Source organism: Bos javanicus, chromosome X (assembly GCF_032452875.1).
Source record: "Bos javanicus breed banteng chromosome X, ARS-OSU_banteng_1.0, whole genome shotgun sequence".
In the NCBI taxonomy this organism is placed as follows: Eukaryota; Metazoa; Chordata; class Mammalia; order Artiodactyla; family Bovidae; genus Bos; species Bos javanicus.
Genome location: NC_083897.1, coordinates 37,587,182 through 37,610,204, shown reverse-complemented (window position 1 = coordinate 37,610,204; position 23,023 = coordinate 37,587,182). Strand labels below are relative to the sequence as shown.

General features: G+C 46.0%; 1 protein-coding gene across 1 annotated transcript in view; it reads right to left on the bottom strand.

Moving 5' to 3' along the window:
- Positions 1-264: 264 nt before the first annotated feature.
- MPP1 (MAGUK p55 scaffold protein 1) overlaps positions 265-23,023 on the bottom strand; it is a 32,911-nt gene continuing 10,152 nt past the window's right edge. The window contains exons 2-12 of the mRNA XM_061408917.1: positions 17,623-17,766; positions 17,170-17,248; positions 16,189-16,274; positions 10,493-10,561; positions 8,687-8,883; positions 6,288-6,394; positions 5,446-5,526; positions 4,584-4,664; positions 3,259-3,461; positions 2,928-3,002; positions 265-920 (exon numbers count right to left, since the gene is read on the bottom strand). Coding sequence (XP_061264901.1) covers positions 744-920; positions 2,928-3,002; positions 3,259-3,461; positions 4,584-4,664; positions 5,446-5,526; positions 6,288-6,394; positions 8,687-8,883; positions 10,493-10,561; positions 16,189-16,274; positions 17,170-17,248; positions 17,623-17,766 — 1,299 coding nt within the window. The 3' untranslated portion in view covers positions 265-743. The remainder of the gene's footprint in view (positions 921-2,927; positions 3,003-3,258; positions 3,462-4,583; positions 4,665-5,445; positions 5,527-6,287; positions 6,395-8,686; positions 8,884-10,492; positions 10,562-16,188; positions 16,275-17,169; positions 17,249-17,622; positions 17,767-23,023) is intronic.

The window sequence follows — 23,023 nt, the reverse complement described above, 5'->3', positions numbered from 1 at the left end:
AGAGCACGTTCCCCCTGCCCCGGAGCAGAAAGTAGAGTCAGTCCACTTACACTTTGGCTCCCAGCGCATCTTTGTACACCACACACGCGTGTTCATGTGCACACAGACACCGCCACCTGCACCCAGAAATCTGGTTGAGCCTGACCTCTAGGCTTAAGGTCGTCACAAGCTTGAGAGAGACTTCAGAACACGGGAGAGGTATCTCCACATCCCAGGGGCTTGGGGCGTGGCTGGGAACCAGAGAGTTAAAAGGCACGAGCTCACTGGCATTTTAACAGCAATACCTTTATTGCTTTTGAGGGTTTCCCTAGAGCAGACCCATCCTATTGCACAGCTGTTTGATTTGGCAGGGTAGAAAGTCGCAGTGACAAATGCTTTCTTCAAAGACACATGAAATGCCCGGTGTGACCAAAGGTAAAAGGGGTGCAGGCTTCAGAGGGTCAGGGGGTCCATTGCTTTTCCTCCCTGTGGGCACCAGCTGTGATTAGCAGCTGCCTTGGCTGAGTGCTTCTGGCCCCCAGTGCGCAGGGATACTTTGGAAATCCTGCTCTGTCGGGAAATCAGCCCAGCCCTTCAGAAAAGTGAACAAGACAAGACACCCACCGGCCTTATGAGGAGGAGAGTTGCAGAGAGCTAGAAGCTGACACAAAGCTAGCGAGCCTGTGGTCTTAAAAGAGCAAGGCGGGGTGGACTTCCAAAGGCTGAACAGGGGCCCCCGGTCACTCCCCCCTATGCTGCAAAGCTTAGTAAACCCAGGAAACAGGCACCCACTGGGGGGAACGGCACGCCTGGTCAAATGCTTCTTGCAATGTCTTCAGCGTTTCCTCAACGCTGTTATTGACCAGTGAGAGGTCAAAGTAGTGTGCATACTGGCTGCGGATGGCCTCTGAGTCCTTCTGCAGCTGCAGCAGGGTGTCCGTCTGTGGAGGAGAGAAGGGAGAGGCCCATGGATGGAGCAGGCTGCGTGTGCTCTGCCTGGGAGGCCCAGGGCAGTTCAAGTGAAGGCCTTGATTGCCATGCCCACCACCCAACTTTGAATCACATGCTGAAAAGCCTAAGGGCTTCCCTGGTGGCTTAGATGGTAAAGAATCTGCCTGCAATGCAGGAGACCCTGGTTCAATCCCTGGATCAGGAAGATCCCCTCGAGAAGGAAATGACAACCCACTCCAGTATTCTTGCCTGGGAAATCCCATGGATGGAGGAGCCTGGTGAGCTACAGTCCATGGGATTGCAAAGAGTCGGACACGACTGAGCGACTTTCATTCACTGAAAAAAAAAAAAAAGCCTAAAACCCTGAAGCCCTTGCCTGAGAATGTTAATTGGCTGGGGTGTGCAGAAGTGCTCCCTGAAGACGTCTCAGTAGCAATAAACACGAAAGTGAAAGGCAAAGTGCAAGTCACTCAGTTGTGTCCCAGTCTTGGCAACCCCATGGACTATACAGTCCATGGAATTCTCCAGGCCAGAATACTGGAGTGGGTAGCCTTTCCCTTCTCCAGGGGATCTTCCCAACCCAGCAATCGAACCCAGGTTTCCTGCATTGCGGGCAGATTCTTTTCCAGCTGAGCCACCAGGGAAGCCCAATAAACACTAAAAGGCCAAATTGAGGGGGGGTTGCAACTGATACTATTAAGGGCTAATGACCCTCACACAGAGTTCCCAGAAATTGATAAGGCCAGTGACCGAACAAAAATAAGCTCAGGAGCTGACCAGGTAGTTCAGAGAAAAACGGACAGACCTGGCCCTCGGGAGTCTAGACAAGATGCTTTACTGCTTCCAGTCAAACACCCAAGTTCAATGAGATTCCACTTCCCCATTCAACAGACTCCAAAGATGAAAGTGCAGGACATGCTCCTGAAACACGGGGTCAAGTCCCCTGCCACATCCCAAATTCCCAACACGACCCTGCCTGCAATCTCCCACAGACAGATTTGCACATGGGAGGCACATGCACAGAATCATTGATTGTTGTATTGATGCTATTAAAAGTTTTAAACCTAAACAGCCGTCAAGAAGGCAGTGAGGGAACTACAGTGAAGTCACTCACTCGTATCCAACTCTTTGTGACCCCATGGACTGTAGCCCACCAGGCTCCTCCATCCATGAAAGTTTCTAGGCAAGAGTACTGGAGTGGGTGGCCATTGCCTTCTCCAAGGGATCTTCCCGACCCAGCGATCGAACCCTGATCTCCCTCATTGCGGGCAGACGCTTTACCATTTGAGCCGGTAGGGAATCCCTAGGGAACTAAATAATTCTGCTGAATCCACACAACAGGAGACCACAGCTCCTGAGAAAGGCCCAGGAAGGTCTCCACAGATGCGTTCAGTGAAAAGCAAAGTGTCTGCAGTGGGGTTTGGAGCTCGTTGGCCCTAGGGACCCAGGAGGCTTCTCTACATGGTCACCCCTCCCCACAGCATGACCCCTGTGGGCCTAGGGCCACATATGTCCAGGGTCCCTGTCCCCCATATTTGTCCCTCTTAAGCCCACCATCCATCTCTGTGCTTCTGGAACAATGGCCTGGCTAGTGGGTTAACAACTCCTCATTGAACAGAAACTCCAATACTTTGGCCACCTGATGCGAAGAGCTGACTCACTGGAAAAGACCCTGATGCTGGGAAAGACTGAAGGCAGGAGGAGAAGGGGACAACAGAGGATGAGATGGTTAGATGGCATCACCGACTCGATGGACAGGAGTTTGGGTAGACTCCAGGAGTTGGTGAAGGACAGGGAGGCTTGGCGTGCTGTGGTCCATGGGGTTGCCAAGAGTCAGACACGACTAAGCAACTGAACTGAACAGACTGGACGCATCTGCTCTGTCCTCTTGGCCTCAAGGGCAGGAAGACAGCAGCAGCCAAGACGCTGAGCTCTGCCAGCACCCTGCCAACATCTGTCGGGTCTCCCACTCCCCTGCACAGACCCTACATTCCCACCTGAGTGCCTTGGTCAGTGGGTGCGATGAACACAATGAAAGGTGAAAGTTCTGCCGTCCGAACGATCTTCAGGGTCTGGGAAACAAACGGAGTGGAGGGAGGGAGAGAGAAGAGAGGGGAAAAAGAGTCAGTGGTCACAGCAGACCCCTGGCAATCAGCATCTTAGGGCCTCACCAAGGCCAGGACTATCTCCGGCATGGCTGGTCCAGGTCTTCCTCCTGGTGACCCCAGTGACAGCCCATGAAGCTGGGGTGCACATCCTGCAGGTCCCCCCGAGCTGTGCTCTTCAGCACCATGCTCTCCTCTGCTCTGGCCTTCCCCGCCGACCCACCTGAGGCTCGATGTCCAGGATGGCAACCTTGTCCTGCTTGTGAATCTGGTGCACAGTCTCGAACTTGGTGCCGAACATGTTGCCCTGGTAGCTGCCAAACTCCAAGAACTCGTTGGCGGAGATGCTCCGTGTCATCTCCTCCGTGGAGATGAAGTGATATTCCTTGCCATCTTCTTCGCTCTTCCTGGCCGGCCGTGTCGTATCTGCACCCCAAGAACCCCGATCAATCCCTGAGCCACTCGGGGGCCCCCCTCCACAGCTCCCAGGGCGCAGAACCCTAGCGTCGCCACCACCACCCCAGCTGCCTTTAGTGCAGGGGCTTCTGATTCAGGGAGTCTTCTAAGGGCTTCCCTGGTGGTTCAGACGGTGAAGCGTCTGCCTGCAAAATGGGAGTCCTGGGTTCGATCCCTGGGTCCGGAAGATCCCCTGGAGAAGGCAAGGGCCACCCACTCCAGTACTCTTGCTTAGAAAATTCCATGGCTGGAGAAACCGAGTGGGCTACAGTCCATGGGGGTCACCAAGAGTCGGATACGACTGAGCGACTTCACTTTCTTATTCAGGACCCTCAAGGCCTGACTCAAGAAAATGAAGCAGGCTGGGAACACGTTTAAATGCTCCAGAGTGAGCGACCATCCTCCTGCCATCATAAAGTTGCCTCTCTCTCCAACACCAACCCCAGGGACACAGAAGCTGGAAATCTTTGCAGAGCAGATCTGCAGAGACTTCACAGGCAGTCCAGTGGTTAAGACTCCACCCTCCAATGCAGGCTGGGGCACAGGTTTGAACCCTAGTCAGGGAACTAAGATCCCACGTGCCATGCAGTGTTGTGAAAAAATTTTTTAAATAAATAAATAAAACCGATCTGCAGGCTATATATAGTCTGGATTTCTTGGAAACGCACTGAAAGTCTCCCTTCTTTGACCCAACTTCTCCTTACCTTTTTCACCCACTCTTGCAAACTCAGTTTGCATTTTAAGTTATTGAATGACCCTATGTGTTATTGAAGTGTCACTATGTCTCTTAGGCTGACCAAGAGCATAACTACTTTGTTAGTTGCAGCAATTCTGGGGACAAATTTGTATCTTTCCAAATGATCTTTTCTTTTGATCATCAAATGTTTGGGGGAAAAAATCACAAAGAAGGGACTTCCCTGGCTGTCTAGTGGTTAGGGCTCTATGTCTTTGCTGCCAAAGTGTGGGTTCAGTCCCAGCCAGGGAGATTGGGATATCCCCAGCTATGTGGCATGGCCAAGAAGGAAAAAAAAAAAAATCACAAAAAGACAGACCACTATGGAACCATGGCCCTCAGGCCCTTGAGCTACTCACACGGGGCAGGGTATGCAAACTTGTCCGGGTTCTGGCTGAGCAGGGCACTCTTGATGTGGCTGCGGCCCACCCCGCTGGCTCCTGCGTGGACAGAGGAGACAGGCATGCAGATCAATGCTTCCATTTCTTTCCCCAGAGACAAAGACAGGGCTAAAAAGAGGACTAACACATGGGTTTTCATCTCTCAGAGCCCACGATCAGTGACAGGTCAAAGCAAAGAGCATGGGCTTCTGAAGGGCTTGGGTCAGTAGGATCAAGGGTTTCAAGGCCTGGTGTCCTGATGACAATTCAGAACACAGCTGTAATTTGCACATAGGAGCTGGCTACCACAGGGCATTTTCAGTTTCTTTCTGAAGGCTATTTGCCTTCTTAGACTCCCCCCAAATGAATGGAACAGGCTTTTCCTGCAAGTTTAAATGGATCCTCTAACCAACTAACCTTTTCCCTCTAGAGACAGGGAGGATTTGCTCCATTTCAAAGAGCTCTGAATCCTTTTCTGGAGAATGCAAGCATAGGCCTAGAGCATCCCTACTGCTGGCCAGACAGATAAACCATCTAAAAGAATTAGTTGCTGAAAACTGTATCAGGTTTACCCTCTGTAGCAACGTGAACCAAGGTGAGTCCTGGTAAGGACTCAGTAAACTCTTAGATCTGCTCCATATGGAGGCCCAGGACACCCGATTTCTCGCTTCCTTTTCTTCCTCACTGCCCCCTACTTTTTTTTGGAGGAACAGAGTGGGGAGAAGGCATGGAGGTAGGTTACATCCTCCAGGCAGGGAGGCAATGGAGACAGGGTACATCCTGCAGGCAGGGGAACACAAACAGAAATGTTGTGTCCAGTAGCAAAGCAACAAGAAGATACCGATGAGAACCAGGGTCTTCCTCTTGAACGCGGGCAGCCGAACCACTTCCTCGTAGGAAACAACATCCAACTGGTCAAAAACTAGGGACAAAGAAAAGCAAGCCAAGGTCATCCCAGAGCTGGGCAAACCGGGCAGGATGAGATCAGCCAGACAGGCTCGCACACTGGTAGGGACAACTGTGGGTGGGACTGACCCTTGATGGTGGGTGCCCTTCCTTGGGGTCTATGTCTTGGTTTTCCCAATCCCCCTGCCATTGAAACTCAACATGGCTGTCAGTCAGTTCTTTGCACTCAAATTTTCTGTAAGCTTTTGGCCCCAGCTATCAGCCCCACCACTGTCATCTCCCCAGTACCGCCTGTACTGGCCTTTGTCTCAGGGGACGTTGAGTGTCATCCTGACTCTGATCCTGCCACCTCCCATGTCACACAACTGCCCTCTGTGGCTCCATGGAGACTCCCGACTTGGCAGGTGCTTTCAGGTCCTGTGATTTGCTCCTGTCTTTCTTGAAAATGCTCCCCGTAGGAAGGAGGCATTTAACAGACAGTAGCTCAGTCATGGATGATTCTTCCTTTCTTATCTACAACCTGCTTGTGCCCACGGCAGGTAAAGAACACAGTCAGAGTTAGTTCAGGAAAATAGGCCGCTGTCTGAAGTGGCTCAAACCCTGCACTGGGTCATACTGATGTCGGCTGATATATTGAGAAAGGTCTGGAAGGTGGTCAGGGTGGATCCTTGGAGGGAAAGCGTGATGAGCAGCCTTCCTCCCACATGCCCTGTGTGGAACCGGGTAGAGGGATGTGGTCACAGGAGACCAGGAACAGCGGCGAGTCGGGGAGCGTACTTGCGCTGTGCTTCGCCAGGTACTTGTCTTTGTACTTCTTCTTTTTCCCAAAGGGGCTGCAGCTAGGGGCCTCACTTGGAGCAGAATGGGCCCCACTCGCCACTCGCCTGGAGGGAAGAGACAACAGAGGACATCGGTGGCTTCTTGGTGCAAAAGCCCTGGGTCATTTGCCTGTGTGGTCCCTCTACACGAAACCCCTAGAACCATCTGCCTCTAGCCCTTTCTCTCAAGGCATTATTTACAATAGCCAAGCCGTGGAAACAACCTACATGTCCACCAACAGATGAACGGATAAAGATGTAACATGTGCATATATGCGTGTGAGCATACACACACAGAGGAATATTACTCAGCCATTAATAAAAAGAATGAAACTCTTCCAATTACAATAACATGGATGGGCCTGGAGAGTATTAGGCTTAGTGAAAACTCAGACAGAGAAAAACAAAACTCTAAGTTATCACTTGTATGTGAAATCTAAAATATAAAACGAATGAATGAATAAGACAAAACGAACAGACTCACAGATACGGAGGACAAACTCGTGGTTACCACTGAGGAAAAAGAAGAGGGAGGGGCAATATAGGCGTAGAGGATTAAGAGGTATCAATACAAAAACTGCTATGCATAAAATAAATAAGCTACAAGGATGTATTATATAGTATAGGGACATACAGCCATTATTTTATAACTTTAAATGGAATACAGCAAATCCCCTGGCAGTGCAGTGCTTAGAGGTCTGCATTTTCACTGTCAAGAATGTGGGTTCAACGCACGGTTGAGCAACTAAGATCCTGCAAGCCACACGGTGCAGCCAGTGTTTCCTGGGGTTTTATACTTTCTAGTCTAACACTGGAGAGGGCAATGGCACCCCACTCCAGTACTCTTGCCTGGAAAATCCCATGGACGGAGGAGCCTGGTAGGCTGCAGTCCATGGCGTCGCTGAGGGTCGGGCATGACTAAGCGACTTCACTTTCACTTTTCACTGTCATGCATTGGAGAAGGAAATGGCAACCCACTCCAGTATTCTTGCCTGGAGAATCCCAGGGATGGCGGAGCCTGGTGGGCTGCCATCTATGGGGTCGCACAGAGTCGGACACGACTGAAGCGATTTAGCAGCAGCAGTAGCAGCAGTCTAACACTTCGGTCTTTAATCCCTTTTCTTTTTGTAAATGGTGTGAAAAAATATTCTAATTTTATTTTGTAAAGTAAATGTAGTTGTCCAGTTTTCCTAGCACCACTTATTGAAGACACTGTCTTTCCTCCTTTGCATATTCTTACCTCCTCTGTCATAGGTTAATTGATGTTAAGTACATGTGTTTATTTCTGGGCTCTCTGTTCCATTCCATTGGTCTGTGTGTCTGTTCTTGTGCCACTACTATGCTATTTTTTAAACTTTTTATTTTATATCGGGGTATAGCCAATTAACAATATTGTGATAGTTTCAGGTGGACAGCAAAGGGACTCAGCCATCTGTATATGTGTATCCATTCTCCCCCAAACTCCCCTCCTACCCAGCTGCCACATGACATTGAGCAGAGTTCAATGTGCTATACAGTAGGCCCTTGTTGGTTATCCATTTTAAATATAGTGGTGTAGGGCTATGCTCTTTTGATGACTGTAGCTTTGTAGTATACTCTGAAGTCAGGGAATGTGCTAACTCCAGCTTTGTTCTTTTTTCTTAAGATTGCGTTGGCAACTCAGGGTTTTTTTTGTGTGTGTGTGGTTCCAAATAAGTTTCAGGATTGCTCTACATTGGTGAAAAATGTACGGGTGTTTTGATAGGGATGGCAATCCAACTTGGGGACAGGGATAACCTTTTCTATGTACCACAAATGTGCATAATGGACACATCCTTAAAATTTGACTGTTTTCAGCAGGGCTCAGAGTCTGCCAATAATGTGGGAGACCCGGGTTCGATCCCTGGGTCAGAAAGATCCTCTGGAGAAGACAATGGCCACCCACTCCAGTCCTCTTGCCTGGAGAATCCCATGGATGGAGGAGCCTGGTGGGCTACAGTCCATGGGGTCGCAAAGAGTAGGACACGACTGAGCAACTTCACTTTGACTTTTTCTGCAGGACTCAGAAAATCATGGCTCTGAAGGGCGCTGGGGGAGGGGGGATTAAGTCCCAGTGCCACGGCCTGCTTTGCAAGCTGAGGGAAAGCATTTGTGGCCACAGAGATCCGTGGATGCAGGGAGAACTAGTCAGGCTCCTTTAGCCGTAAAACAGCCAGTTAAGCTCATAAGGGCATCATCGCCCCTGCCCCCGACCCATTGTGCTAGGAAAACTGAGAGGTTGGCCCCATTGAGCAACAGAAAGGATACACAGCATGACAGATTGTGGAAGCTGGGCAGTTCTCTGTGGTGGGCGTGGGTCCTCGTCCATCAGTGGCTCACCATTCCTGCAGCTCAGGGGAGGGGATCAGGCCCGCTGACTCCTGGGATGAGCCTTCCACCCGGCCCTGCCACCAGTTGCTGTCATCCTTGTTGATGATCTGGATGACGTCCCCCGTGATGAACTTCAGTCCAGCCTCCTTGCAAGGGATTAGGTTGTCCTTTCTGGGATCATAGTCAAACTGTGCGCGCATGAACATCTGAAAAAGCAGGTGAGAGACGCTGCATTAGTGGAAAGTTTGGCTGTAAATAAGCAGGGTCTGCACTGCATAGACAGCAGGGAGGCAAAGATACTGTGTGGTTACTGGGACTCAGCTGTCCATCCTGGAATACAAAGCAGCTACTTTTATGAACGTGCCCCAAGTCTTGCTGCTGATATCACATAAAATGAGAAGATCATTTCAAATCAAAGCAAATCAAAACAAATCAAGCAAATAAAATGTGTTTGATTATCAAATAAAAACAAAACCTACTATGCTTGAAATGTAGTATTTCTTTATACACGGAAGCAAAAAAAGACTGGAAGAAGCTATTAGGTCAGAACTTAATACCAGCTATCTCGGAGAGGAAGATCAGGGGTGTAAATCCAACCCAAAGAAATAAAAAAAGCAGGAAGGAGCAGAAAGCAATGAAACAGAAAAATAGAGTTGAAAGGATCAAGAGAGGCAACACTGGTTCTCTGAAGATTCATGAAATTCAGGCCGACTAAAAAACGAGAGAAGACGCCACTTCCCAGCAGAGAGAAAATTGTAACACCACCAACACAATGGCCAAAAGGAAGGGGGAAAATGCCAGAGAACTCTCAGCGAGGATGCAGTGGAGCTGGAACTGGAAGCTGGGAATGGAAAATGGTATAGCTACCTTGGAAAACAATTGGGCAACATCACCACAGTTGAACATGCTCCACAACTCGTCAGAAATGCACTGAAACTCAGATACAATGAGGTTCATGGCAGCACTGTTTTTTTTTTTTTTTTTTTTGTAAGAACCAAAAAGCTGGAATTGCAAAAGGCCCTCAAGAGCATGTTCATATGAGAAGTGAATAAGAAGGAATCACATGTACACCCATGGCTGATTCATGTGAATGTATGGCAAAAATCACCACAATATTGTAAAATAATTAGCCTCCAATTAAAATTTAAAAAAATAAAAATAATTCAAACAAACAAACAAAAAAAGGAAGGAATCATCAGTTGCTACAGCACAGACTTCACACCCAGTGAACAAAAGGAGACACTAAAGGATTTATACTGTGTGAGTCAATTTACACAAATTCCCAAAAGGGGCAAAACTCATCTCTGGAGTCAGAAGTCAGGGTTGGCGGACTGGAAATGGGGATGGGGACTCTCAGGGTGCTGGTCACATGGGTGTGTTAAGTTTGTGAAAATTCATCTGGTTTTATACTTATGATTTGTGTACTTTGTTGTCTATGCGTTCATATATACCAAAACTTCAATCTTAAAAAGTTTACTTGACAAGAAAATTATACCATCACACATTAAGTAACCTGGAACGGAAACTTCAGAGTGATTTTTGTCAAAGTTCATCTGCCAGGGCCCTGCACAAGCGATTTCCCTCCTAAGCCATGATGTGCTGTGTGTGAAGGGGGGTTGCAGAATCAGGAGATGGGCCTTTGCTCTCACGTGCAGGATATGCAGCAAAGGCCTGCCAGTCTGCAACATGTGTTAATTTGGCTCAGAGAGTACTAGGCAGATCCACTGATTAGAATCACATCATTCAGTCAAATTCTGAGAGCATCGTGGGTCTGAATCCTGCCATCATCGCAACAGAGAAAATGCTGCCACCTACTTGCAGTGCTGGAAGCCGATTTTGCTGGTTGGGAATTACTTTCAATGAGATCATTCCTTTGGTTTCTTTCTATTAAAAAAGAAACATGAAATAACTGTTAAGTAAAATGAACTTGGCTGACTGGAGGTCTCATGAAGTCATTTTCCCCTCCCAAAGGCCCATGAGGTTTCATTTTTTTTTCTCGGTAGCCATCATTGCACTTTGAAATGTTGTACCAGAACATTTTCTTAGAGACAGAAATGTCATGTGCCCCATAAACCAGCATAACAGCATGAACCAAAGGCTAATGATTGTCCCTCCTCTTCACCGGTAACCCCAAAAGATCCCCAGACGTACTTAAAATGAACCCCTACAATGAACACATATGTCCACACTTTTCTATACAATACAAACATGTAGATATTTATACACATATTCATATTTATGCATTTTTGTTGTTCTTAACAAAATTGGATTATACTATAAGCATGACTCAATGACTTGCTTCCAGGTCAATATATGAAGACTTCACTCTCTCTGATGGCTCAGTTACATCGCTTGTGTGATGGTGGCCTCAGCCACCATCCCCATTAGTGGGCGTGTCCACTGTCACCAGTTTTTGTTTTTTCTTCTACAACCTGCGCTTCCCTGGTGGCTCAGACAATAAAGCGCCTGCCCGTAATGTGGGAGACCCAAGTTCAATCCCTGGGTCGGGAAGATCCCCTGGAGAAGGCAATGGCCACCCATTCCAGTACTCTTGCCTAGAAAATTCCATGGATGGAGGAGCCGGGTGGGCTACAGTCCAGGGGCTCGCAAAGAGTTGGACACAACTCAGTGACTTCACTTTCTTTCTTTCTTACAACCTGCTGCCAGAGACCCCCTTCAACATATGTCCTTATATATTTGCATTGGATTTCTACAGACTAGAACCCCATGAGAGAAATGCGGAATCAAATGGTAAAAATACTTTTAGAGCTATCCTCAACTTACTTTTCTATAGATATTCCACTCTCACTAGGAGAAACTCTATAGGTCCAACAACCGAGTTTCGTCCATAAAGATCAGATCAGAAAACAGAAGGATTCAGAGTCTTAAAAGATGTATCCATCAACTGCAGTGTGTGGACGTGACCTGGATCCTGATGTAAATACCCAAAGCACGTGCCCCAGATCCGTGTGGTAGTAACTGTTGTTGTTATTGGGTTGCCCAGTCGTGTGTGACTCTTTGTGACCCCATGGACCGCAGCATGCCAGGCCTCCCTGTCCATAACCAACTCCCAGAGTTTATTCAAACTCAGGTTCATCGAGCCAGGATGCCATCCAACCACCTCATCCTCTGTCGTCCCCTTCTCCCCCTGCCTTCAATCTTTCCCAACATCAGGGACTTTTGTTCCCCTCTATATTTCGGCCTTCCCCTCTGTAAACAACCCCTTCATTCAGCATCTTATCCACCTTTTGGAGTGGGTCACCTGTCTCCTGCCAGGACCCTGGCTGGAGTGTTTCATGCTCACCAGCACGAGGAGCTGACTCATATTCTCACAGTGTACCCTGCACAGAACACGATCCTCTGCACTTGGCCTTAATCATTTCTTCTCAATAGAATGTGATGCATAGGTGTTTTTCTGAGCCCACAACAAGGCTGTATCCCTTAATCTTGAAACAACTGTTTCAAATATATGAACATTCAAAATTTACACTTCTTTTTGATTTGTGTAAATATAATCAACTATGTAAAAGTTAATTTGTGTCATGTGGCAAAAGATACTATATACAATACACTTGGAAACATAATGGGCTTCCCTTGTAGCTCAGTCCATAATCTTCCTGTAGTGCAGGAGACCTGAGTTCCATCCCTGGGTTGGGAAGATCCCCTGGAGAAGGACATGGCAACCCATTCCAGTATCCTTGCCTGGAAAATCTCACGGACAGAGGAGCCTGGTGGGCTGCAGTCCATGGGGTAGCAAAAAAATCAGGCACGACTGAGCGACTAACACTGACTGACTTACTGGAAACATATTATTGTGCATATAATAGGCAGACAGTTAATAACCAATATTTCAAGAGCTTCTAAACTTTGTTATATGGGCTTCCCTGGTGGCTCAGATGGTAAAGAGTCTGCCTGCAATACTGGAGACCCAGGTTCGATCCTTGGGTTAGGAAGATCCCCTGAAGAAGGAAATGGCAACCCACTCCAGTATTCTTGCCTGGAGAATTCCATGGACAGAGGAGCCTGGTGGGTTACATTGCATGGGATCACAAAGAGTTGGACACAACTGAGCAACTAACAATCAGGCTCACTCAAACTCTGTTATAAATAGATAAGCAACCCAATAGACAACAGGGCAAAAAGATACAAGAAGGAAAAGCATATAGCCATGAGCTCTTGAAAAGTGCTCAACTTTGGCTCTGGGAATACAATTAGAAAAATAAAGCAACCATGAAGTACTTTGCACCCGTCAGATTGGCAGAAATTTGAAAGGAATGTTAACATGTAATTCTGGCAATGTTCAGTTTTTTCATTTCTGGTTCAAACCACACTTGTTTTTGAGTTTCTATTCTCTGCTTCATTCCCATGCTAAGTGCCTGAGGGGTGCTTCCTACTAGCCGTGGCCAATGACACCCAAATACTTCATGTGATTTTCCCAGCTTTGCTTGCAGGAACGGTCACCATTGTGCGCAGGGCTGAAGAACCATGGTGAAGAATCTGGAAGGGCAAACACCCAGCACAACTGAATCTAGAGGGCATGTTCAATGTCTCATCTCAGTTCAGTTCAGTCGCTCAGTCATGTCCAAATCTTTGCGACCCCATGGAGTTCAGCAGGACAGGCTTTTCTGTCCATCACGAACTCCCAGAGCATGCTCAAACTCATGTCCATCAAGTCAGTGATGCTATCCAACCATCTTGTCCTCTGTAGTCCCATTCTCCTCCTGCCTTCAATCTTTCCCAGCATCAGGGTCTTTTCAAATGAGTCAGTTCTTCACATCAGGTGGCCCAAGTATTGGAGTTTCAGTATCAGTCCTTTCAATGAATATTCAGAACTGATTTCCTTTAGGATGGACTGGTTGGATCTCCTTGCAGTCCAAGGGACTTTCAAGAGTCTTCTCCAACACCACAGTTCAAAAGCATAAGTTCTTTGGTGCTCAGCTTTCTTTATGGGCCAACTCTCACATCCATACATGACTCCTGGAAAAACCATAGCCTTGAGTAGATGAACCTTTGACGGCAAAGTGATGTCTCTGTTTTTAATATGCTGTCTAGGTTGGTGATAGCTTTTCTTCCAAGGAGCAAATGTTTTTGAATTTCATGGCTGCAGTCACCATCTATAGTGATTTTGGAGCCCCCCAAAACAAAGTCTGTCACTGTTTCCATTGTTTCCCCATGTATTTGGCATGAAGTTATGGGACTGGATGCCTTGATCTTAGTTTTTTGAATGGTGAGTTTTTGTTTTTTTTTTTGAACAGTGAGTTTTAAGCCAGCTTTTTCACTCTCCTGTTTCACTTTCATCAAGAGGCTCTTTACTTCCTCTTCACTTTCTGCCATAAGGGTGGTGTCATCTGCATATCTGAGGTTCTTGATATTTCTCCTGGCAATCTTGATTCCAGCTTGTGTTTATCCAGCCTGGCATTTCTCATGATGTACTGTGCATGTAAATTAAACAAGCAGGGTGACAAGATACAGCCTTGACGAACTTCTTTCTCAGTTTGGAACCACTCTGTTGTTACATGTCCAGTTCTAACTGTTGCTTCTTGACCTGCATTCAGATTTCTCAGGAGGCGTGGTCAGGTGGTCTGGTATTCCCATTTCTCAAAGAATTTTCCAGTTTGTTGTGATCTACACAGTCAAAGGCTTTGACAGCAGTAGATGTTTTTTTGGAACTCTCTTGCTTTTTCTATGATCCAACAGATGTTGGCAATGTGATATCTGGCTCCTCTGCCTCTTCTAAAACCAGCTTGAACATTTGGAAATTCACGGATCAGGTATTGCTGAAGCCTGACTTAGAGAATTTTGAGCATTACTTTGCTAGCGTGTGAGATGAGTGCAATTGTGCAGTAGTTTTAACATTCTTTGGCATTGCCCTTCTTTGGGATTGGAATGAAAACTGACCTTTTCCAGTCCTGTGGCCACTGTTGAGTTTGCCAAATTTGCTGGCATATTGGGTGCAGCACTTTCACAGCATCATCTTTTAGGATTTGAAATAGCTTAACTGGAATTCTATCACCTCCAGTAGCTTTGTTTGTAGTGATGCTTCCTAAGGCCCTCTTGGCTTCGCATTCCAGGATGTCTGGCTACAGGTGAGTGATCACACCATCATGGTTATCTGCGTTGGAAGATCTTTTTGGTATAGCTCTTCTGTGTATTCTTGCCAGCTCTTCTTAATATCTTCTGCTTCTGTTAGGTCCATACCATTCCTGTCCTTTATTGTGCCCATCTTTGCATGAAATGTTCCCTTGGTATCTCTAAGTTTTTTGAAGAGATCTCTAGTCTTTCCCACTCTATTATTTTCCTCTATTTCTTTGCATTGATCACTCAGGACGGCTTTCTTATCTCTTCTTTCTATTCTTTGGAACTCTGCATTTATATGGTATATCTTTCATTTTCACCTTTGCCTTCTGCCTCTATTCTTTTCTCAGCTATTTGTAAGGCCTCCTTAGACAACATTTTGCTTTTTTGCATTTCTTTTTCTTGGGGATGGTCTTGATCACTGCCTCCTGTACAATGTCACGAACCTCTGTCCATAGTTCTTCAGGCACTCTGTCTATCAGATCTAGTCCCTTACATCTATTTGTCACTTCCACTGTATAATTGTAAGGGATTTGATTTAGATCATATCTGAAAGGTCTAGTGGTTTTCCCTACTTTCTCCAATTTAAGTCTGAATTTGGCAATAAGGAGTTCATGATCTGAGCCACAGTCAGCTCCCAGTCTAGTTTTTGCTGACTGTATAGAGCTTCTCCATCTCTGGCTACAAAGAATATAATCAATCTGATTTTGGTATTGACCATCTGGTGATGTCCATGTGTAGAGTCTTCTCCTGTGTTGTTGGAAGAGGGTGTTTGCTATGACCAGTGCATTCTCTTGGCAAAGCTCTGTTAGCCTTTGCCCTGCTTCATTCTGTACTCGAAGGCCAAATGTGCCTGTTACTCTAGGTATCTCCTGACTTCCTACTTTTGCATTCTAGTCCCCTATAATGAAAAGGACATCTTTTTGGGTTTTAGTTCTAGAATGTCTTTTAGGTTTTCATAGAACCATTCAACTTCAGCTTCTTAAGCCTTAGTGGTTGGGGCATAGACTTGGATTACTGTAATATTGACTGATTTGTCTTGGAAATGAACAGAGATCATTCTGTCTTTTTGACGTTTCATCTTTTAGTCCATTCTTCTCTGTAAGAAATCTATAACAGAATAGTGATTACTAGCATCTTCGTGTTATAGATGACTTAGAGAAGTGAATTTTGCTCCAAATCACAGGGCTGGAGTAAAAGAGAGTGTGATTCAGGGCTGCCATTAAAGACTGAGGACTTCTGGCACTCAGTACAGAGCTCTTTCTAGACACTCTGGGTCATATGCCTTGTTTTAGAAGTTTACTAAATGAAAACAGAGGGTTGTCATTTCTTGAGTGATAAGAGGCCCTTCAATGAGGTATAAATACAAAAATGCGGTACGTGGACAGCAATTCCGATCCACAGTTCACCAAGACAAGGGCAGAGTGGATACCCACCATCGCCTTCTGCAGCTGATCTACCGAGTGATTAGTCACGTTTGTGCCATTGATTTCTAGGATCTCGTCCCCAACGTGAAGTGAGCCTACCATCAAAAGAAAACAGGTTCAGACAAGAGCTGTCAATAGGAGTCAAAACACTGCAGGAAAGAAACTGTGATTTGTAGCACGTGATACAATAGATTGTGTAAAAAAAACAAAGGGTTGGAAGTATTCGACCACAAGAGACCGGAATATTCTATTGATGGCCCTCTGGGTCCTATGAGGACCAGCACTGGGAAGTTGACTACGTCATCTGCCTTGACTTCAGGACTCCAAGTAAAGAATAAAAGTACCTGATCCTCAAAATCTCCTGGAACTACAGTGCCCCTGATCTCTGGGGCCTCTGATAACAGCTATACAACACTCAAAGAAATCAGAAAATGAAGAACTTGGCACTCTGAAGTCACCAGCAAGCTTGATGTTTTTCTGCTGTTAAGCTAAAACCTCCAAACACTACCAAGTGATCAAGTTAATCACTGTTTAGAATCTGTGTGAATCTCTGTGAAGAGTGGTTATCTTACCTGCACTCCCCTAGATACAAAGAAAAGTGCTTTTACTAATGGATGCTTCTGCAAATTGATGGCTGCTTCCCATGAAGGAGATACAGCAGTTACTGAAATATGTGTTAATGTCTATTTGCTTAGTTGTTTTTTTTTTTTTTCTGGCCGTGCTGTTTAGCTAATGGAATCTTAGTTCCCCGAGCAGGGATTGAACTATGGCTCACAGCCGTGAGAATACCGAGTCCTAAATACTGATGTACCAGGAAATTTCCTATTTTCTCAGTTTAACTGGTAGCCCCAGGAGGCAGAGATGGTCTCTTTGCTTCATTGCTATGTATTCAGAGGCGGATGAAAGGGGTTGCATATAGTAATTGCTCAAATGTTACCTAACAGGAAAAATAGTCATGTCATGAAGTATAGAAGAAGGCTGGACCTATACCTTGTCTGTGGACCATGCCCCCATGGAGAATTCTGGCCACCGTACATGACTGCTTCTCGTTCAGCTTCAGTGTGATTCCCTGGAAGATAGACAAAGCCATAGCATGCTTGACTGTGAGCTATTTCTGAGCTGATCTTGTTTTGTTTGTTTCAGTTCTATCAGTTTATTGCTACCAACCCTCCACCCTCATGTGAACGTGCTCAGTCCTGTAACCCCATGGACTGCAGCCCACCAGGCTCCTCTTTGTCCATACATTTCCAGGCAGGAATACTGGAGGTGGTTGCTGTTTCTGTCTCCAGGCTGAGCTGATCTTTAAGATATCTGAAAGTGATTTCTTGGGAGAAAGACTTTCTGTCTCCACCACCTGGGGCATCAACCACTGGAAGGGGGCAGGAAGCCTGCTCTGGAGCGGGAGTGGGCAGGGGGGTGATGATGGTGAAAAACAGGGGTTACCATGGGCTCCTCGGTGACCTTCTCAAACTGGATGAGCCGCACCTTCCGGGCCTCCTGGCCCTGAGTCTGGGCTGGGCTCCCCAGGGCAGCGGGCCCATTGGTGTACATGTCCTCCATGACAGCACTCAGCTGGGGTGACACAGGCTGGTGGGGCAAAAGAGCAGAGCATTGGATGAAGCAAGTGGCTGAGGCGACCCCTAGGATATCACTGCAGGGCTACAACCCCCAAAGCTACAGAAAGTGAAAGTGAAGTCACTCAGTCGTGTCTGACTCTTTGCAACCCCATGGACTGTAGCCCACCAGGCTCCTCCATCCAGGGAATTTTCTAAACAAGAGTACTGGTGTGGGTGGCCATTCCCTTCTCCAGGGGGATCTTCCTGACCTAGGGATCTAACCAGGGTCTCCCACATTGCGGGCAGGCGCTTTACCATCTGAGCCACCAGGGAATCCCAAGCTACGTAAACCAATGCTTATCTTCTTAGGCTGGTAGCTGACTGCATTCAATTTGATGGGCCATGTTATTTATCCTATCATTTTGCCATTTCATACTGGATACTGAAAGAGGAACTCCCCAGGTCAGTAGGTGCCCAATATACTACTGGAGATCAGTGGAGAAATAACTCCAGAAAGAATTAAGGGAAGGAGCCAAAGCAAAAACAATACCCAGTTGTGGATGTGACTGGTGATAGAAGCAAGGTCCAATGCTGTAAAGAGCAATATTGCATAGGAACCTGGAATGTTAGGGCCATGAATCAAGGCAAATTGTAAGTGGTCAAACAGGAGATGGCAAGAGTGAACGTCGACATTCTAGGAATCAGCGAACTAAAATGGACTGGAATGGGTGAATTTAACTCAGATGACCATTATATCTACTACTGTGGGCAGGAATCCCTTAGAAGAAATGGAGTAGCCATCATGGTCAACAAAAGAGTCCGAAACGCAGTACTTGGATGCAATCTCAAAAACGGCAAAATGATCTCTGTTCGTTTCCAAGGCAAACCATTCAGTATCACAGGAATCCAAGTCTATGCCCCAACCAGTAATGCTGAAGAAGCTGAAGTTGAACGGTTCTAGGAAGACCTCCAAGACCTTTTAGAACTAACACCCAAAAAAGATGTCCTTTTCATTATAGGGGACTGGAATGCAAAAGTAGGAAGTCAAGAAACACCTGGGGTAATGGGAAAATTTGCCCTTGGAATACGGAATGAAGCAGGGCAAAGGCTAATAGAGTTTTGCAAAGAGAACACACTGGTCATAGCAAACACCCTGTTCCAACAACACAAGACAAGACTCTACACATGGACATCACCAGATGGTCAACACCAAAATCAGATTGATTATATTCTTTGCAGCCAGAGATGGAGAAGCTCTATACAGTTAGCAAAAAGAAGACTGGGAGCTGACTGTGGCTCAGATCATGAGCTCCTTATTGCCAAATTCAGACTTAAATTGAAGAAAGTAGGGAAAACCACTAGACCAGTCAGGTATGACCTAAATCAAATCCCTTATGATTATACAGTGGAAGTGAGAAATAGATGTAAGGGACTAGATCTGATAGAGTGCCTGATGAACTATGGATGGACAGAGATTCATGACATTGTACAGGAGACAGGGATCAAGACCATCCCCAGGAAAAGAAATGCAAAAAAGCAAAATGGCTGTCTGCGGAGGCCTTACAAATAGCTGTGAAAAGAAGAGAAGCGAAAAGCAAAGGAGAAAAGGAAAGATATAAGCATCTGAATGCAGAATTCTAAATAGCAAGAAGAGATAAGAAAGCCTTCCTCAGCGATCAATGCAAAGAAATAGAGGAAAACAACAGAATGGGAAAGACTAGAGACCTCTTCAAGAAAATTAGAGATACCAAGGGAACTTTTCATGCAAAGATGGGCTCGATAAAGTACAGAAATGGTATGGACCTAACAGAAGCAGAAGATATTAAGAAGAGGTGGCAAGAATACACAGAAGAACTGTACAAAAAAGATCTTCACAACCAAGATAATCACAATGGTATGATCACTCACCTAGAGCCAGACATCCTGGAATGTGAAGTGGGCTTTAGAAAGCATCACTACGAAAGCTAGTGGAGGTGATGGAATTTCAGTTGAGCTATTTCAAATCCTGAAAGATAATACTGTGAAAGTGTTGCACTCAATATGTCAGCAAATTTGGAAAACTCAGCAGTGGCCACAGGACCGGAAAAGGTCAGTTTTCATTCCAATCCCAAAGAAAGGCAATGCCAAAGAATGCTCAAACTACCGCACAATTGCACTCATCTCACACGATAGTAAAGTAATGCTCAAAATTCTCCAAGCCAGGCTTCAGCAATATGTGAACCGTGAACTTCCAGATGTTCAAGCTGGTTTCAGAAAAGGCAGCGGAACCAGAGATCAAATTGCCAACATCTGCTGGATCATCGAAAAAGCAAGAGAGTTTCAGAAAAACATCTATTTCTGCTTTATTGACTATGCCAAAGCCTTTGATTGTGTGGATCACAATAAACTGTGGAAAATTCTGAAAGAGATTGAATACCAGACCACCTGTCCTGCCTCTTGAGAAACCTATATGCAGGTCAGGAAGCAACAGTTAGAACTGGACATGGAACAACAGACTGGTTCCAAATAGGAAAAGGAGTACGTCAAGGCTGTATACTGTCACCCTGCTTATTTAATTTATATGCAGAGTACATCATGAGAAACACTGGGCTGGAAGAAGTACAAGCTGGAATCAAGATTTCCGGGAGAAATATCAATAACCTCAGATATGCAGATGACACCACCCTTATGGCGGAAAGTGAAGAGGACCTAAAAAGCCTCTTGATGAAAGTGAAAGAGGAGAGTGAAAAGGTTGGCTTCAAGCTCAACATTCAGAAAACTAAGATCATGGCATCTGGTCCCATCTCTTCATGGGAAATAGATGGGCAAACAGTGGAAACAGTGTCAGACTTTATTTTGGGGGGCTCCAAAATCACTGCAGATGGTGACTGCATCTGTGAAATTAAAAGACGCTTACTCCTTGGAAGGAAAGATATGACCAACCTAGATAGCATATTGAAAAGCAGAGACATTACTTTGCCAACAAAGGTCTGTCTAGTCAAGGCTATGGTTTTTCCAGTGGTCATGTATGGATGTGAGAGTTGGACTGTGAAGAAAGCTGAGTGCCAAAGAATTGATGCTTTTGAACTGTGGTGCTGGAGAAGACTCTTGAGAGTCCCTTGGACTGCAAGGAGATTCACCTAGTCCATTTTAAAGGAGATCAGCCCTGGCTGTTCTTTGGAAGGAATGATGCTAAGGATGAAACTCCAGTACTTTGGCCACCTCATGCGAAGAGTTGACTCATTGGAAAAGACTCTGATGCTGAGAGGGATTGGGGGCAGGAGGAAAAAGGGACAACAGGAGATGACATGGCTGGTGGCATCACCGACTCGATGGACATGAGTTTGAGTGAACTCTTGGAGTTGGTGATAGACAGGGAGGCCTGGCATGCTGTGATTCATGGTGTCACAAAGAGTCAGACACGACTGAGCGACTGAACTGAACTGTTATTTATCCAACGGGCCACCCCTCCCATTGGCCCAAGATGCCACGTGAACTGTGATTCGTTGACCTCAACCATGCAGACAGCACAGCCGCATGAATTACACTCTGGAAAGTCTCTGCATGATACATCTGAAGTTAATTTAAGGCCTCTGGCCTGGGCAAGAGGACAGACAGAAGGCTGGTCTTGGTAATCCATGGTGCCAGGTCAACCCCACATTGGCAGCAGGAATGTTCATCCCCACCTGACTTTCTAGACAAAACCAGACAGTTGGCAGTGCCAAACAGAAAAGGTGAGACAGCCAAGCTTTGAGAAAAGCAGCATAGCGCATTGTCAAAACCGGGGAGGAAGCAGAAGTGCCTTCTATCTGACACAAAAGAGCCAAATGACAACTAAAAAATATAAATACCTCGAAGTGAAGAAACTCCCCTGAGACAGGCAAAGGTTTAGTAGGCACACACAGTGATAATCATAGATGCAGACAGTTGTCCCATCAAAACTAACACCTTCTCACCAAAAGACGATCAAGAGCTATGAAGGCATGGCACAGCCTGACTGTAAAAGCTGCAATACATACGTCTGACAGAGACTTATTTATACCCAGAACATGTGAAGAATTCTTATGACTCAATAGCAGGATGGCAAGTGAGGAAAAGACAGAATGTTTGAACGGACACTTCATTTCAAAAGGCCACATGCACTACAAGAGCCTACAAGCACTGTAATCAGGGAAATACTGGGTGGGCCAAAAAGTTCTTTTGGGCTTTTTCATAAGATGTACTAGGGAGCTGATGGCGAAAAAGACAAGTTTAGCACACACTGACCCTAGCCCCTGTCAACCACACTTTGAAGTGTTCACCCAAAAGAAAAGACACAGGGTTGCACATGGATGTTCACAGCAGCTTTATTCACCCACAGGAGGTGGCAGAAACAAAAGGACCATGTTGACAGGGGTCAACATGCATCAGTCTGAAAAGTGTGATGTTGAGTGAAAGAGGCTTTAGGCAAAAGAGTACACATTAGATGAGCCCATTTGTGAGGTTTTAGAACACGCCTAAATGACAATAACAACATTGAAGATGGTGGTTGCCTCTGTTGGGATGGGAAGGGGTAGGCTGGGTAGAGTATGAGAGATACTTCTGGAGTGTTGATGCTCCAAACTGTGATCAGGGTTGGGTTAGCACAGGTGTGTGTATTTGTTCAAACTCATCCAGTACATTTCACCAGATGGACCCTGGACCACAAAGTTAAAAAAAAAATCATATAGAAATACTGAATACTAGTCCATAATATGCACACTGAAGCCTTTAGGGGTGAACTGTTCTGATGCTTGCAGCTTTTTAAAAAAAAAAAAAACAAGATTCATTCATTTCTTTTATGGCTGTGCCGGGTCTTAGTTGCTGCTGTTGGGCTTTTCTCTAGATGTGGTGAGTGGCCTTCTCATCCCAGTGGTTTGTCCTGTTGCAGGGCACAGGTTGTAGGCACAGGGGTTCAGTCGTGGAACTTACTTTGAGGAAAAAAAAAAGGTGAATGAATGGTTTGTGGATAGACACGTGACAAAGCACACATGGCCGCGTGTTAATGGTATAATCTAGGAGGTATGTCAAATGGAAGCTACTATCAAATTGTTTGTTCTTTGCAGTGAGTTTGAAAATTTGCAAATAAAACACTGGAAGGAATGGCATCAGGAGAGTGAAAAAAGGCCACAGAGCATGGAACTGGGACCCTCAGGAGCTGTCCTACTGTGGATGGACTTTGGAATTTTAAGAACAGTGTGGCTCTGACATCACATGCCAATGAGAATAAATGGATGGATCTCCTTAAAGCACTCTTCAGTCTCCTTTGCTGGTTCTTCCTCCTCTTTCTA